Genomic DNA, 16531 nt, shown 5'->3' with positions numbered 1-16531 from the left:
TTTTTCTTTCCTAACAATTTTAGAATTATATTTTATTTAATTGTTTTGAGTTTTTTATTTGTATTTAAAATTAATTGAATTTTAAAATATTTATGGGTATCAGATTAAAATTTATTGGGTTTTAATATTTTAAATGGGTCTAGAGAGAGATTGGGTTAAATATAAATGAATGCACATAAACGAACGAACTTGAATGAACGAACATATTATCGAATGTTCACGAACTTAAATGAAAGAACAAGCCCTTTGTTCATGTTCGTTCATTTAATTAAACGAACACAAAATATTTTTCATGTTCGTTCGTTTAATAAATAAACGAACTTCCCGCCGAACGATTCACAAACGATTCATTGAACGTTCGATTCGTTTACATGCCTATCTAATCCTAATCCTAATCCTAATCCTACCTAGAAGCGAGTAGGTGGGGGAACTCAAAGAGAATGAAGGGGGTTTGCCGGTGGGTTTAGACTTGTAAACTAAGGGAATATGAGGGAACAAAGGTGAACAACAAGTACATTATTATATAATAATTAAACATACAAATTATAATGATAATAAATTTAATAATCAAAATAATATGTTGATACAGTAGTTTACATCACTAGTAAAATCCAATCCTTGGGGTTTTAATCGATTTGGTTGATGACGTAAGCAAATTATCCATTTTCGTAGATAATAATGCAGACTTGAGAACCCTAATATATCAACATAATGGCTAGAATCATGGAGAGACTCCAGATAAGATTATATAACCCATTTACTAGCTTTTATTTACTTTTTGTTGATAGAGAAGTGGATTTAACATGTAGTATTACTAAACCATTTCACGTTCTGCGACAATTGATTGATCTATCCCATTAGGGTGGGTCTTTCTGTCACCAAAATCTTTTTCCTCTCCAGAGATCTCCTCAAGGGACCGACCCTTGGTTTCTGGCACCAAGAAAGTGAAGAAAAACCCAATCATGTTCACCATTGCAAGTGCAATCATTACCTGCTTAACATTTTTGTCATCTTGAGTGTATGTCTGCAATACAAATGCAGCTATGATGGCTCCTGCTTTCCCTGAAGCTGCGGAGATCCCGTGGCAAGTTGATCGGAACCTTGCCGGAAATATCTCTGCCGGTACGACGAATGTTGTACTGTTAGGTCCGAAGTTGGCAAAGAAGAATGCAAGGCCGTATAGGAAGGTGAACAGCTCGGAGTTTCCATTGCAGAATTCCTTGGTCTTACTTTGTTTGCAATGATCTCCCCTAAGAGCATAAAAGCGAAATCCAAGAATTGCCATGCATATGGACATCACAAGGAAGCCACCAAGCTGGATTATAAAGCGTCCGATCCGGTCAATGAGGAACACTGTGAACCAGTATCCTGGAACAGTTGCAAGCAGTGCTACAAGGAACATGGCTTTGGATAGATGGAATGTCTCTTCAATGGCATTCATTGACGAGGCTTTATGCAACAGTCCACTCGCCGGATAGACATCGTTCTGTGTTAGTTGGAGACTGTAGAAGGCAATGTCTAGCAAGAACCATGTAGTGGAAGTTCCTAGAAGGTGAAGTCCATGTCTCCTGGCAAACTCAGAAGAGAGTAATCCATATGATGATTTGGGGTCAAGTTTGTTACTTGTTTCCTCCACAGTTAGATCTGTTTCAAGGACTTTAGCCATATCAGCGGCAGCTTTCTTTTTATCTCCCTGAACCAATGCTGTGTATCTAGCAGTTTCTGGCATTTTGAGACGCCAATAGTAGGTCAAGGCAGCAGGGACAGCGCCAAACATCAACACGATCCGCCAAACGAAATCTCCTTGCGGCTGAGTCGATAGTACATGACTTTCACTAAATGGAGGTGCTGGATAAGCAGCTAAGAATGCCTTGGAGACCATCACTGATACAAGTCCTGCAACTAGAATACCTGTTCCTTGCATTGCAAAGACGGCAGCAATGAATGCGCCTCGAGTTTTTTGGTTGGCATATTCAGACATTATGACAGCTGAGAGCGGATAGTCTCCACCGATGCCAAACCCGAGCCAGAAGCGGAAGAAGCAGAGGGTACCAATAACGCTTTCAGCGGAGGAACCAAAGGATAGACCAGATGCTAAGGCACACCCAACCATGGTTACAAGGGTGATTCCATACACTTTCTTTCTTCCAAGCTTGTCCCCAAGCCAGCCAAAGAAGAGTTGCCCTGCAAGGGTTCCGAATAGAGCGACTCCGGTAACAGCATTTTTTATTTCTTTTGGGAAAGCACCTGGCTTGCCAGTTGTAGGGTCATAGTAGTACAGTCGTCCTATGAGCTTGGTTACAGCAGTTATGCAGAAAAGATCATAAGCATCAGTGAAAAATCCCATTCCAGCAATAACGATTGCCTTGAAATGGTAACTCTGAGTCTTTGCATTGTCAAGAGCTTTGAAAATCGCTTGGCCTCCTTCTGCCATGCCTAAAATTATTTCTGATTATGAGAAACAGTGTTGTGCTCATGATAGAAGGGGTTCTGTGACTGATTTATGGAGTTGGGTAAGCCCAGAAAAAAAGGTAGGTTCGTCTTGTTTCGGACTTCGAAAGGTACTGATTCCAAGCACAAGAAATTCCCTTTGGAGTTAACGTATCATATTGTTTGGCCTTGACAACAAATGACAATTTGGTATCTTGGAATCATAAATCACCAATTTCTGCAACTTCTTCTTAGTTTAATGCTCTGTCATTGTAGATGATGAACTTGTAGACTTGTAGTTAAAGTTAAAGCCAAGATAAGATTGTGCTAGCTGTCATAGATCAAAATGACCATTATTAGCTCTGGTATTTTTGGGGATGATCCCTTCACTTGTCTGTGACTACATGCGGCTCCTCCAAAGCTTGCTTTGTAGATTCCCCCGTCACTACCAATGAATCCAATAGGACATTTCGAATATCTAGTGCCATATATTTTCAGATATATCACTCTGGAATTGAAAATCTTTCCTCATAGGTCCTTAAGAACTAGCCAGCTGCCGAAATAGTAGAGCGTCATTTAAGCAATAAGATGCAAGCAAAAATATTGTGCCTGCACGGTATCTTAGTAGTTTCTCTTCTGTTTTCCGGCACTAAAGCAGGTTTCTCCCTCTCGCTTTTTCTTTGTATGAGTGCACCTATTCAATAGACTGCTGACATCTCAGAGTGTCACGACAAACTGACCTATTGTCACGTTGCACCAGTTGTAGTGTCCTATTTTCCTCTGTGGACACCCCACTGGTTCTGCAATAATTTGTCGCATATGCCTCCGAAGCTCGAATCTAGGATCTCTCCATGTAGGAGTCCTTTTCCACAACCATGGTACCATTTGATAATGGTTGCAATGTGGGAGATCCTAGGATAAGAGTCTGGAGAAGCACACATTCAGTAACAAATCCTTAAGGAGTCTCTAGACGTCCAAAGAGGACAATATTGGCTTGTACTCACAACACCAGTGCGACATGATCCAAGAAGCGACAATTCTTTGTTGGTCCGCAAGTCGTATAATACAGACAGAGAAGCTAGAATTATTAGAACTTTGTTCTCGGACTTATATTGTAGAAGCTTTAAAGTCTTTCATGATAATTAACATATGCGGTTCCTGGTATTACATTTGCAGATACAAAAATCAAGCAAGTAACAGACCCTACGGGAAATGTGAATTTAAGTCCATTTCAACAGTGGGAAAGCGCTTATGAATGCCTGCAAAACGTTATTCTCACATACTGTTTTTGTTTCAATTCTAATCTTCTTAGTTTCCTAGTTTCTAATCAAATGTATTTCTTTGTGGGAAATGCTTGTAATGTATTTCACAGAAATCGCAAAGCTGTTCAGACATATATACTCTAACGGAAGCAGGATGGATGAATGTAACCTCCAATGATGCGACAGACTTTTGTAAAGCTGGAGGGTGTGGAGAACATACCAAGGCAGTATTGACTTGCATTCATCATGTTAAGCGAGACTATAAGTTCATCAACAAGGCTACAGTGTGGGACCTCAAGTACACAATCACTCATGGATGTACTTCTGGTAATTGAATTTTTCCTGTAGTATCTCATAAGAGTCTGTAGTAATAGTACAGCATTGAGTGAGTTTGTACGCATATAAACATAGAACTTAGATGCTAGTTTTATGGTTTATTTTGTAGGATTCAATGGAACCACCTATATCAGCAATGCCAGAAGGAGAATCTGGAGCCCAATCGCCATATCGGTTTCAGTTTTAGCAGCTGTGTTTCTGTTGAAGAACTTGGATGATTGGCGTAATTAGTATATAAGAGCTAGCTCTTTATATAAATGTTATACTACTAATATTTTCTGTGATTGATGCTTGTAATTTGTGCTTCAAAGAAAAGAAAAATAAAACAAAGCATTGTTAATCTCTTGGTATGAAAGTGAACCTTCATTTGTGATGATTTTAGGTAACTTATCCCTACTAAAAGAGAATTTCTTTTCAATGTGAAAATTATTTAGTTTCTACATGCAGTGTAAACATTTTCATCAGTTGATATTGAATGAAGTATGAGATTTTCATCAGCTGATAGCTCTGATTAAAATGAGGAACATCTATTTCACAGCAAATGAGGAACAAAGAAGATTATTGTCCTAAACAACCATCTTGGAAGATCAAGCACACCATTTCTGTCACACATGCTGATGTTAGTGCAATCTTACCGATGATATTAATGATCGAAATTGTATTGTGCATGACATTAGTACAACCATCTTGGAATAAAATAGAATTGACATTAATGATCGAAATCATGTTGTGCATGATATTACTCGTAGTGATGCAACTATGACCAAAATTGACACCTATAATGATCTTACCGATATAAAGACTAAGTTACCTTGTACGTCCAAACTTCAATAAGACTTACTGGGATTTGGTTGACAATCATTGTTGAGTGAATAACCTTTAAGGAGTTTCGTGAAAGAAGTTGAGAATTTGTTCGTCGAGGTGAAGAATTAATATTTTTGTTAAGTTTGGGTGTTTTATCAAATTTGAAATTTTTTCTTGAATTTCTTACACTTTCAGAATTCATGCAATGTGGATATTGTTAAAATTTTACTTGAATTCGATCTGAGATATAAAATTAAGAGAGAATTAGAGAAATTAGAAAAAAAACTAGTTTAATTGAGAGTTGGAAACATATTTTCCTTTAAGTTGATTAACAGCAAAAAATCTAGTTTAAGTAAATTTATACTTAAAAAATTTTCTTTGAATCAACTACATATCTCTATAAATAGATATTATGGAATAAGAAAAGAAATTATTAAGTCAATTTCTGAAAATCTCATGTATTCTTCTATTTTTGACACTAGTAAAAATTTTCTTCTCCTGCTCGAAATTTTTTCACAAAAAACAAATATGCTTGTTTTTTTATAATCATTATAATTATAGTTATCTTTTAACGATTTTCGTAAGTAATAATTATATCTAGTTGCTGCCTCATTTTGACGAATTAAGTCGAAGATGTAACTAATGGCAGAACTCAACATTATTTTTAGAAGGCTCTAAAAGAACTTTTATATATATATATATTAAATTATTTTGATATTTGTGTCACTGTAAATTATATATCAAAATCCCATATTAATAAAAAAAAATTATAAATTCTTAAAAATCATTTGTTCACATGAAAGCTTGAAGAAACAAAATACATCAATAATAATGTTATCTAGAATTATGTCTTAAGTTTTTTTATTTTTAGAGATGAAAATCTGTAGTTATAGATAGAGATGAACATTTGTCGGATTTCAATCCGATCCGGATCGGTTTTTATCCGATCCGATTTTTTCTCATAGAAAAAAAACCGGTTTATAAAATAACCGGTTCGGTTTTTAACCGGTTTGGAGGGCCGGATATCCTAACCGGTGTAACCGGTTTCGGTTTTAAAAAAACCGGTTTTTTTAAAAAAATCGGTTATAAAAAAACCGATTTTAATATTCCAGATTGCTCATAGGGAACCGATTCCCCCCCAAGGGGGTACCGATTCCTCACTGAATGGTTTGGCTCCGAGATTTCCAGAATGCTCGGAAGGAACCGATTCCTCCATAGGGGGTACCGATTCCCCCCTATTCAACGGTCGAAATATTTGAATTTTACACTTAGGGAACCGATTCCCTATGAGAGGGTACCGATTCCCTATGAGAGGGTACCGATTCCCCCACGCTCCAAGCATTTTTATTAAATGTTTTCACACTTAAACGGCTATATTATCTTCATTAATTATCACTAACGTTCAGAAGTGATTCAAGGTGTATTTAAGCAAGCTTAGAAGCCATTGATCAAAGACAAGAAACATCAAGCAACTAGAATCAAGAGAGAATCAAAGAGAAAGCATCAAACCTCAAGTTCGATAAATTCAAATACTTAATTGAAATACTTAATTAACTCAACATAATTGAAATACTTAAATACTTCCAAGTTTGATAAATTCAAATACTTAAAAACTTCCGAGTTCGATAAATTCAAATACTTAAAAACTTCAAGTTCGATAATTGAAACAAAGTTTACGATAATTGAAATAAAGTTATAAAATAAACTACATTGCCATCTCTTCTTCATCATCTTCGCCTTCTTCGTTTGGAGGGGATATTCCAAGTTCGACTTCTTCAATGTGTAAGTTTGCTTCCAAATCCGCATCAATTGCATCTTCTAGGGTGGTGATATGTTGTTTACGAGCCGCTCCATCCAAATAATCCTTTAAACAAATGCATACTTCCACCGACTCGGGACTTAGTCTTGATCTCCGTTGCGATATAACCCTGCCATTAACAGAAAAAGCGGATTCCGAAGCTACCGTAGAAGCTTGGACGGTTAGTAAATCACGGGCCATGGCGGTTAGAATCGGAAATTGTGCTTCCTTTTCTTTCCACCAAGCCAAAATATCCAAACTTTCAAACTCTTCAAATGTCATTTTTGATAGAAAATCGCATGACATATAATTTCCCAACTCGCTACTTGGGGTGGTAGTACGTGATCGTTTGGATTGAGAATTTACAAGAGTGTTAAAAAGATTCAAATTTATGTTACTTGGACGTCTACTAGATGATTCCACATTCATTCTCATTTGATCGTGTATTACACTACTTGATCCGTATTTAGTTAAATAAATTGCAAACATGTCTCGAAAACATTTGTTAAAATAATTTATTTGGTTTTGGACAAAGTTGGGTTCATCATCGGTTAGATTAAAAGCAAACGCAATTTGTTCAATTAGTGTTTCAACCCCACCAACATTTAACGTTGGGTTTAAAGCGGCGGCACAAGTAAAAATGGGGGGAATCTCCTTAAAATATTTTAAAAGTTTTTCCTTCATTGCAAAGCCAATTTCTTGAAAAACTTCGATTTCAAATTCAAAGTCATTTAGTCGGGTAGCCAACAAAAATATTTGATTAAGAACCAACGGTCTAGTAGGGTAATAAACACCGGATAAAAAAGTTGTTGCATTTTTAAAAACCTCAAGCAAATCGGTTATTTTGGCTATAGTTTCCCAACTCGAATTCGGATAAATGTTTGGGACATGACCCCTCTCGAAAAGCCGATCGTGAAATGTTTGCAATGTTTCCCTTTGCCTTAAGGCAGTATGCATCATCATCCAAGTTGAGTTCCAACGAGTTGGACAATCCAAATTAGGACCCAAAGCTTTTTTATTAACAGACTTACAAAATCGTTTATAATCATTTAGTCTTTTGTTGTTGTTACAAAGAACCGATTTTATCATTGTTTTGAATTCTAATCTGATCGGCTCAATAACCTCCAAACCGGCTTGCACGGATAAATTAATTATGTGTGCAACGCAACGGGTATGAAAAAACGCACCGTCTAAAATCGGTGAAAGTAATATTTTCAATCTTGGAACCGCGTTTGTATTATTCGATGCATTATCAAAGGATATAGAAAAAACTTTATTTTCTAATTTATAAAGACAAATTACCCTTTTTAAAAGTGTAAATAAATTAGCACCGGTATGCGGCTCACCGAATAATTCAAACGCGATTGTTCTTTTCATCATTTGCCAATTATCTTGATCTAACCAATGTGACGTAACGGCTAAAAAAGAATTTTCGGTATTATGAGGGGAACTCCAAACGTCACATGTAAGCGACACACCATAACGGTGTTCTTGGAATCCTAAAATCATTTTTCCCTCGCCGTACGCCACATTTTTATAGCATCTCTTCTAAGGGTAGTACGACTTACTTGAGTATAACGTGGTTGCATTAGTTGTTGAATTGTTGTCGTGAAATCTTCATCATCAAAGTGGTCGAACGACAATGCTTTTGTAATCACGAACTTTGTAAACGCTTCTCGTAATTTTTCGTTGTCGTAAACAAAAACACCACCTTGCGGTGTAAGATTCGATTGACTAGGATCCGATCTTGAGCGAAGTGCCTTGCATGATTTTGTCAAATGGTTCTTCAACGTTGTGTTTCCTTCCGATGCAAGAAACTTTAGACAAAGTTTACAACGCGCCCTCCTTGAGCCATTTGACATCTCACATAAATCGTAGTGATCCCAAATGTCTTTGTTTCAAGTGTGTTCGATCACTCTCACGACTTCAAGATTTCCCCCGACGGAAGATTCAGCCGTGTTACTCATGATGAACAAAAAATTACAAAAGTAAGATTTGAGAGATGTTTAAGTGTTGTGTAATAAGATTTGAGAAATTTGTAATCAACCAAATACATCCCCAACTTATTTATACATGTTTAGGGTGGTAAAATGGTAATTTTTTTAAAGAAAAAAACGGTCAAAAACGGTCACAAAACCCCCCCAACAGCTATATTAACGGCTAGTTTTTTAAACCCATACCGGTTTTTTTTTCCGGATAAAAACCGATTTTTTAACCGGTTTTTTTCAAACCGGTTTTTTATCCGGTAAAAAAACCGGTCTAGGTTTTTTTCTCCAAACCGGTTAAAATAACCGGTTTAAAAAAATCCGATCCGGTTAAAAAAAACCGGTTTTTCCCAAAACCGATTTCAGATATTTTTTTCGCAAAATCGGATATTCAGATTTTTTGTGCACCCCTAGTTATAGATACTTGAAATATACCCATAAATATAAATTGAATTGAAAAGTATTTTTAAAAAATACTTTCAACTAAAATGAAATTAAAAGTTGAATATTTGGTAACTTAAATGAAGTCCTCAACCCAAAGAAAACAATAAAACATAGAAAAACACAGTTTCTTTTAATCTTAAAATCGAAAGTGACAAAGGAAAATAGGCTTTTATCCATTATACAACTACACAAAACAATGGAACCAAGAAGTAATCATTTTAAGCTTCCTTACATGCCATCAAAGTTAAGTTAGTAACTAAAGTCAATTGCACACTAAATCACCTAAACTGCACAAAGCAAGCTGTAGAAGAGAGGGCTAAATGCATTTGAAATGAATGACTTGCCTTCCTCAAACAAACAAAAATGGAAATGATAAAAGTGCAATTCAACAAACAAAAACTTGGTGTCATAGTCTGAATACTGAAAAAGCAAACCATTAAACAGTATTATGAACCTCAATAACATCTTTTCAACTCAGGAATAAAACACAACTGTAGTAAACTTAACAAAGAGTTCAACTTCAGCTTTTAGAAAGCACTTCATATTTCTCTGGATAGTCCAAAGTCCTAAGCTGATGCATTTAGAAAAGCTCTTCCAGGTTGACGATTAGCCAAAGGTCCATGACATCCAAGAAGCTGCATGTTATGAATCACAACTTCGACTTTAGAAACCGGATAATCGTACCACGCAAATAGCATTTCAATGTTTAGCAAACACAGTAAAACCACCAAAACAATATTCAGCCCCGTCAAGAGAAGTAAGAGCTACAAGTAGCTATATAATGTATTAAACACAGAAAACAGAAAATAAATCATTGGCAAAAACAATGTTCAAGAGAGAATAATACACCATATCCATAGTATTGTACTACCTTTGCATTCACACCATCTGGCACAATCCTGTTCTCAGACTTCCACCTCAGATAGTCAGCACGATTGTACTTGGTGAATCCCCTGAAAAATACAATTATAGCAAAATGATATTAAAACATATGTCCATAACATTAGCGAGATGATGTTGCAAATATATCCAGAATATATATTAAATGGAAAAAAGCTTCATAGAGCAAACATCAGATCTTCTGTACACGAAACAAAAATGCATACCACTTCCTGCTAACAATGATCTTTTGACGACCAGGAAACTTGAACTTTGCACGGCGGAGGGCCTCCTGTGCATGGTGGCTGTTGCTGTCCTTGCAACGAACTGAAAGCAGGACCTGCCCAATGTCAACTCTTGCACATGTTCCTTGAGGTTTCCCAAAAGCACCCCTCATTCCAGTCTGAAGCCTATCAGCCCCAGCACATGAAAGCATCTTGTTGATCCGCAGAACATGGAAGGGATGAACCCTCACCCTCAAGTGGAAAGCATCCTTCCCAGAAAATTTGGCCATGTACTTGTTGCAGGCAATTCGAGCAGCCTCCAATGCCTCACTTGAGACATTCTCTTTCTCCCAACTAACAAGATGGACACAGAAAGGAAACTCATCAACACCTTTCTTCTTCATCCCAACGTCATAAATTCTGATCTTTGGATCCGGTACACCACGGCAGTATCGAGATTTCGGATATGGCTTGTTCTTGATTTGGCGATAACACCTTGCAGGTCCTATAAGGAAGAAAAGAAGTTCAGAAAAGAAAAAAATCACAACAATTATGACGCTCAAGGTGGACAGAATACAACAATCTTCTCATGGAATCTCTTGTATAAACATAAATAACACACATCTGTTTGCAAAAGCTAGTGTTAGCAAGAAGAGGAGACAAAATAAATGTTTCAACAGGTTTCCACGCTAGAAATTTAGTTAAAGCACCCTTGCAAACAAAATATCTGATGCTTTGTGTATCGCAGACATACCCAAGATATTTGAAAAGCATTTGCAAGCAATTAACACAGTCAAACATGGAAACTATGATAGAAATGTGGAATAGGTAATTACAAAGAGCTCTTACATGGTATTTAGCACACAATTAAAGGGTGCTGCAAATGTAAAGACTAATCATAGGAAATAAAGTATGAAAAATGAAAGGAACACAAACAGAATCCAAAATCATTAATATAATACAAATAAAGATCAACAAACATAAGAACAATTAAGATTACAGCATCAAAGATCTGATATGGAAATTGGCAAGGGAAGGAGGGAAAGATACAAACTTACTTCTCCCCATGTCGTCTGGTCTTGAGAATACGACAACTGCGACGATTCGAAATGAAGTAAAAGAAACCCTAGGCGTCTTTATTTATTCATTTCAACTTCAAGACATGAGCTTCAGGCTTAGCCCATTAACCCAAGTAAATAGCCCAAACCCTAGATCTGTTTTATTCTAATTTCCATTATAATAAGGCTTAATATAAAAGAATGTCTAAATTATATTTTTTATTTTATTTAAGTGTTTGAATTTTTTCAATTAAAGTAAGTGTCACATTGTCATTTAAGTGCCTGGATTATTATATCCGTTAAAAAATTCGATTATCTTATACATGTCATATTTATAATTTAAAAAAAAATCATTTTAACGAAACTTAAAATATTATAATTAAAAAAACTAACACCAAACCCATGAAAGAAATCTCAACAATGGAAAGAAAGCGGCCGAATATTGGGAGACCACAGCATGAAAGGAAAGCAAAGCAAAGCAAAGACTCCACAAGAAAGCAAAGCATGAAGGCGGCCCTCGTTGAATTTAGGCTTAATACTCAAATAAATGTTTAGATTATACTTCTTTTCTCGAATAGGTACCTATATTATTTTTTTAAATCATCCAGATGCTTAACGTTACAAATGTTACCACTTTAGATGTTTGGGCCGTCAACGGCGTTAATTTTCTCCGTTAAGTGACACGTGTTACAATCTGATAATTTAAAAAAAAAATTATATAAAATTATATATATATATTTTAAAAAATTCGGAATAACCCTAAAATTTTGAAAACATTCATTTCAACCCCTAAACTCATGTTGACTACCGTCCTATGCCGTCGACGAAGCTCCACCCGACCTCACCTTCCCTCGACGACCAAAACCCCTATGAAATTGTGACCGATCAACGGTCGATTGACGGTGAATGGACGTTTTATACCCCGTGATCCCACATGATTTCGACAGCCAATCGACAGCAACTACGATGGCGTATAACTAGGATGATGGCAGGGACTACGTCGGAGGCGATGGTCGTGGCCGGAAAGGGTGCCGACGGCGGGTTAGTGTTGGGATTTTGAGGATTTTAAGGCTTTTTTGTAATTTAAAAGAAAATATAGTTTTTTATAAATATAATAATATATTTTTAATTGTTTTATAATAATACATTTCAAAATTATCAGATTATGACATGTGTCACTTGATGGAGAAAACTAACGACGTTACATCTCGGGTACCTAAAGTGGTAACGTTTGTAATATTAGGCACTTGAATGATCTAATAAAATACTATAGGCACCTATTAGAGAAAATATATATAGTTTGAGCACTTAATTGGGTGTTAAGCCTTGAATTTAACATTTTATAAGATGGTGTTAGTAATTAGAATTTAGAGATTAGATATTTTAGATTATAAGGATTTAGAAATTCAAGTTTAGAGATTAATATCCATTTTAAATTATCTCATATTAATATTTTTTATGTCACATATGACAAAGACGGACCACGTTAGAAGTGCCTTTCAAAACGTGTTTACAATACACATCCTCACCTATGTGGTAGTACAATTATAGCAATTTGAAAAAAAATAAAATGAAATGAAAAAAAGTCAAAATGTGAAAATTTTGTACAAATTTTATAAAAAAAATTAATATGTGATACTTTTTAGAAACATATTTGCGTGGATTCGAGTTAAATGAAGAGACGATATATATATATATATATATATATATATATATATATATATATATATATATATATATATATATATATATATATATATGAGTCTTATCTTCAATCACTTAATGAGTGTGTTCTTCAAATGCTATATTTAAATACTTGAAAAAAAATCAATATTTAAACAATATAAGATTTAAGGATCTTATGGTTAAAATTATTGATTTAGAACTGTTAAAAACTGATTCTAAATTTGATTGGATCTAATTTTTTTATCTTTTTTCTTTCTTTCTTTAATTTTGACCCAACCTTTAAATTTCTTACTTGTATCTGACCCAACCTTCAAACTTCTTACTTATATTTTGACCAAACTTTTAAATTTCTTTTTTATATTTTAACCTAACCTGTGATCAAGTTCTTATACTTGAGCAAAAACACTTTATATCAAATGCGTTTTTTAGGTGATATTTTAGGGGAACCCTTAAGTTCCATTTTTTTTAATAGTTTTTAGACTTAATACCTAAATAAATGCCCAAACTATACTCTTTTTTCCGGATAGAAGCTTACAATTTTTTTTGTCAATCGAAGTGCTTAATGTTACAAATGTTACCATTTTAGGTACCCGGGCCGTCAACGGTGTTAATTTCCTCCGTTAAGTGACATGTGTCACAATCTGATAATTTTAAATTTTTTTATATAAAATTAAAAATAAAATTATATATTTTTAAAAAGAAAAAACAAAATTTGAAATAACCCTAAAACTTTAAAAATCTTTATTTCAACCCTTAAACCCACGCCGACCGCTGCCATTTGCCGTCGACGAAGCTCCACCCGACCTCACCTCCCCTCGGCGACTAAAACCCCAATGAAATTGTGATCGATCAATCGATGGTGAATCGACGTTTTATACCCCGCGAACCCTAAGATAAAAATTATGATCCCACACGATTCCGACAGCCAATCAGCGACAACTACGGTGGCATTTAACTAGGATGATGGCATGGACTACGTCTGTGGCGTCAGTTGTGACTGGAAAAGGCGACAACGACGGGTTAGTGTTAGTATTTGGGGATTTTTAAGATTTTGAGACTTCTTTGTAATTTAAAAGAAATTAAGGTTTTTTTATAAATATAATAATATTTAAAAAATAAAAATTATCCAATTGTGACACATGTTACTTAACGAAAAAAACCAAAAGATATTGTAGGCATAAATTTGTATAAGAAAAAGATTAGTTTGAGCACTTATTTGGGTATTAAACCTAATTTTTAAATAGTCACCTTTAAAATTTTGATTATATTTATGAAAAAACTATTAACTTTTGTAAATGTCACGCGACGAAACCTTGGACATGACAAAAAAGCCATTAAGATTGAACGAAAAAATAGAACAGTGAGTTGATTTTATTATTGAAAGTTTTGATTTTAATCCTTAGATGTCTAATTAAAATGCAAAAAAAATAGAAACTTCAAAAGAAAAGGGGAAAATATCCCAATATAACATGTTATTATGAGCACAAATGAACAAAAAAAAAATCCATAAACCACTAATTGGCCTACACAATATTGCAGAGCAAAACGACAAATTTATTTGAACCCTAAAGATGATGATAATGTTCCAATTTCATCATTCCATGTCCATAATCAAACGCAACCAAAATATACGGCTTGTCATTGCAAGAAACCTTAGTAAAATATCATCTAAAGTGTACAATCTCTGGATTTTCTTCTCATAGAACGGAGGCTTCCCAATGGTTCAATACCTGTGCTCCAGCTTCTCTTTTTCCTTGTAATTTTGGACATACCTGCACCCAATTATATAGACAAAGGAAATACATGTAAAGCAAGTCAACGTCCTTAACCAAATGTGGATTCTGTGCATATGTATACTTTTGTGTTTCACTGAGCAGAGGTTCAAGTGGAGCTCAATATTCATCTAAAAAAACCCATGTTACTTGGACTTAAGGGTATACGTTGGATATGGATATATGCTCAATTTTTCTCTTCTAACTTTTATACAATCATATCTGTGTCCAAACATGATCGGACAACAATACTTTAACAAAACAAAAAATCAGGTATATCAAAATACTTCCAAGCTATGTTGCTACTGCTATTAGGAATCAAATTGCATTGAAGCAGCTACCATGCATGAGCAAGATCAATCCATTCGTCTAAACAATAAGACATGTTCAGAGGTGGGAAGATCCCACGAAACAGAAATATTCATAATGAGAACCATATACTTACTGCTCTAATCAGAAAATAAGGTCCACATACTTTTCCACAAGCGATGCATGCTCAAATATAAACAATGATTTACAACAAATAGTAAGAAGAAATTAGTTTCAATTGTTTATATATATTTATAGGGTTAGGCTCCAATTACACAATGTAAAAAGATTTAGTTTTTCACTGATTTAGAATCATTGGATGAGTGAAAATAAATAGTTGAGATTAACTCTTTGTTTTCTGTGTGAATATTTTCTCATTTACTACTGCTAATATCAGCAGTTTATTTTCACTTATCTAGCAATTCTAAATCAGTGTACTTCTTAATTTTACATTGTGTAACTGGATCTTACCTTTTATATATATATATATATATATATATATATATATATATATATATAACTAAAATGGATTCCCTATTATGGGAAAGATTTTTTTGGAATTTATATAGTACTTTACGCCAAGAAAAAAGATACATAAATTACATTCAATTTTTTTCTATAAATATCTCTTTAGCCAATTGCCCCATGAATCGCTTAACATTTCCCAAGTAAATATTCAGTCTATGGGTATATGATTGTGCACATGTATTGCTCTTTCTTGTTTTCCACTTGTTCCTTCAATTAGAAGATCTATAGCTAAAAATGTAAAGTACTTAATATCTTATTGTCAACGGGAGTTGGCTAAGTTGCACAGATAGCGTGTTCATATGTTTAAAAAAACAAGTGCAATTTAATCTGCATTTTATACAAGTGAGTAAACCCAAAAGAAAAAAAAGCTTTTGCCCAGTGTCTGTAGCTTTCTTTATTTGCGTTTGACATTGAACCGATTTATTACAGTTACGGTAGGGTTTCAATAAAAGTATGAACGCTTCAATCATCCATAAAAGTAAAAGAAAGCAATCCATCCAATTAAAGAGAAATTGAATATAAAATTCATAGATATGATGAGAAATCGAAAACTAAAAAGAAAAAGAGAGGGAAATTACGTGTAGGTGCCGACGAGAGGGGTGAGGAGGAGGGTAGCGCTGATCCAATTCTCGGAGACCTTGTGGGTTATCTTGGAAGGCAGATCCTTCCATAGACCACTCATTATCTTCTGCTGGAACGGCGACAAAGCGTAAACCACCGCCCTCATCTTCACCGGCTGCTTCCCCATTCTTTTTCCTTGGTTTCTTCGATTGACGGCCGAACTATCTGAAATATTCTCAAATTCTGAAATGCGAAGTGTGAGCCTATAGAAAAAAACAAAAGGCCGTCGGACTTGGGCCAATGTTTCGGCCCAACTATCTTTGTGCTTCAGCTTAATGTGATGACATGACATATTCGTCGAGTAAATAAAATAATAAAAATCACCCATCAGAAGCACGAATCAAGCGACCTCAGTAGTAAAAGAAGTATTGTTATTCTTTGATATCTCGGTTTGA

The 16531-nt window shown here is 34.9% G+C and overlaps 4 protein-coding genes across 4 annotated transcripts; 1 reads left to right on the top strand and 3 right to left on the bottom strand.

The window, feature by feature from the left end:
• Positions 1–785: 785 nt before the first annotated feature.
• Positions 786–2623, bottom strand: LOC120204860 (low affinity inorganic phosphate transporter 8-like). Its single transcript, XM_039204873.1, has one exon. The coding sequence runs from the start codon at positions 2432–2434 to the stop codon at positions 815–817; it is 1620 nt and encodes a 539-aa protein (XP_039060804.1). The 5' UTR covers positions 2435–2623; the 3' UTR covers positions 786–814.
• Positions 2624–2760: 137 nt separating this feature from the next.
• Positions 2761–4259, top strand: LOC120200147. Its single transcript, XM_039201056.1, has 4 exons — positions 2761–3088; positions 3607–3698; positions 3803–4019; positions 4138–4259. The coding sequence occupies exons 1-4, from the start codon at positions 3019–3021 to the stop codon at positions 4257–4259; spliced, it is 501 nt and encodes a 166-aa protein (XP_039056987.1). The 5' UTR covers positions 2761–3018.
• A 5218-nt stretch (positions 4260–9477) lies between these two features.
• Positions 9478–11350, bottom strand: LOC120204850 (60S ribosomal protein L10-like). The gene is made up of 4 exons (XM_039204865.1): positions 11221–11350; positions 10166–10667; positions 9931–10012; positions 9478–9694 (listed from the first exon to the last, which is right to left on the bottom strand). Exons 1-4 carry the CDS (start codon positions 11228–11230, stop codon positions 9626–9628), a joined length of 663 nt encoding a protein of 220 aa, XP_039060796.1. The 5' UTR covers positions 11231–11350; the 3' UTR covers positions 9478–9625.
• A 3091-nt stretch (positions 11351–14441) lies between these two features.
• On the bottom strand, positions 14442–16306 carry LOC120198931 (cytochrome b-c1 complex subunit 8-like). Its single transcript, XM_039200167.1, has 2 exons — positions 16094–16306; positions 14442–14678 (listed from the first exon to the last, which is right to left on the bottom strand). The coding sequence occupies exons 1-2, from the start codon at positions 16261–16263 to the stop codon at positions 14630–14632; spliced, it is 219 nt and encodes a 72-aa protein (XP_039056098.1). The 5' UTR covers positions 16264–16306; the 3' UTR covers positions 14442–14629.
• Positions 16307–16531: the final 225 nt, after the last annotated feature.

Source organism: Hibiscus syriacus, unplaced genomic scaffold (genome assembly GCF_006381635.1).
Source record: "Hibiscus syriacus cultivar Baekdansim isolate YM2019G1 unplaced genomic scaffold, ASM638163v2 tig00000340_pilon, whole genome shotgun sequence".
Lineage (NCBI taxonomy): Eukaryota > Viridiplantae > Streptophyta > Magnoliopsida > Malvales > Malvaceae > Hibiscus > Hibiscus syriacus.
The sequence above is the reverse complement of the archived record's forward strand: the minus strand, read 5'-3'. Positions and strand labels throughout refer to the sequence as shown.

Excerpts from the sequence above, each read along its gene's own strand:
- LOC120200147 (XM_039201056.1), top strand. The coding sequence starts at position 3,019 with ATGCAAGCAAAAATATTGTGCCTGCACGGTATCTTAGTAGTTTCTCTT. Across the intron at positions 3,089-3,606 it reads GTTTTCCGGCACTAAAGCAG|ATACAAAAATCAAGCAAGTA; the intron begins GTTTCTCCCTCT and ends TTACATTTGCAG. Across the intron at positions 3,699-3,802 it reads CTTATGAATGCCTGCAAAAC|AAATCGCAAAGCTGTTCAGA; the intron begins GTTATTCTCACA and ends TGTATTTCACAG.
- LOC120204860 (XM_039204873.1), bottom strand. The coding sequence starts at position 2,434 with ATGGCAGAAGGAGGCCAAGCGATTTTCAAAGCTCTTGACAATGCAAAG.
- LOC120204850 (XM_039204865.1), bottom strand. Across the intron at positions 10,013-10,165 it reads ATCATTGTTAGCAGGAAGTG|GGGATTCACCAAGTACAATC; the intron begins GTATGCATTTTT and ends TGTATTTTTCAG. Across the intron at positions 9,695-9,930 it reads CAGATGGTGTGAATGCAAAG|CTTCTTGGATGTCATGGACC; the intron begins GTAGTACAATAC and ends CATAACATGCAG.
- LOC120198931 (XM_039200167.1), bottom strand. The coding sequence starts at position 16,263 with ATGGGGAAGCAGCCGGTGAAGATGAGGGCGGTGGTTTACGCTTTGTCG. Across the intron at positions 14,679-16,093 it reads CCTCTCGTCGGCACCTACAC|GTATGTCCAAAATTACAAGG; the intron begins GTAATTTCCCTC and ends AATTGGGTGCAG.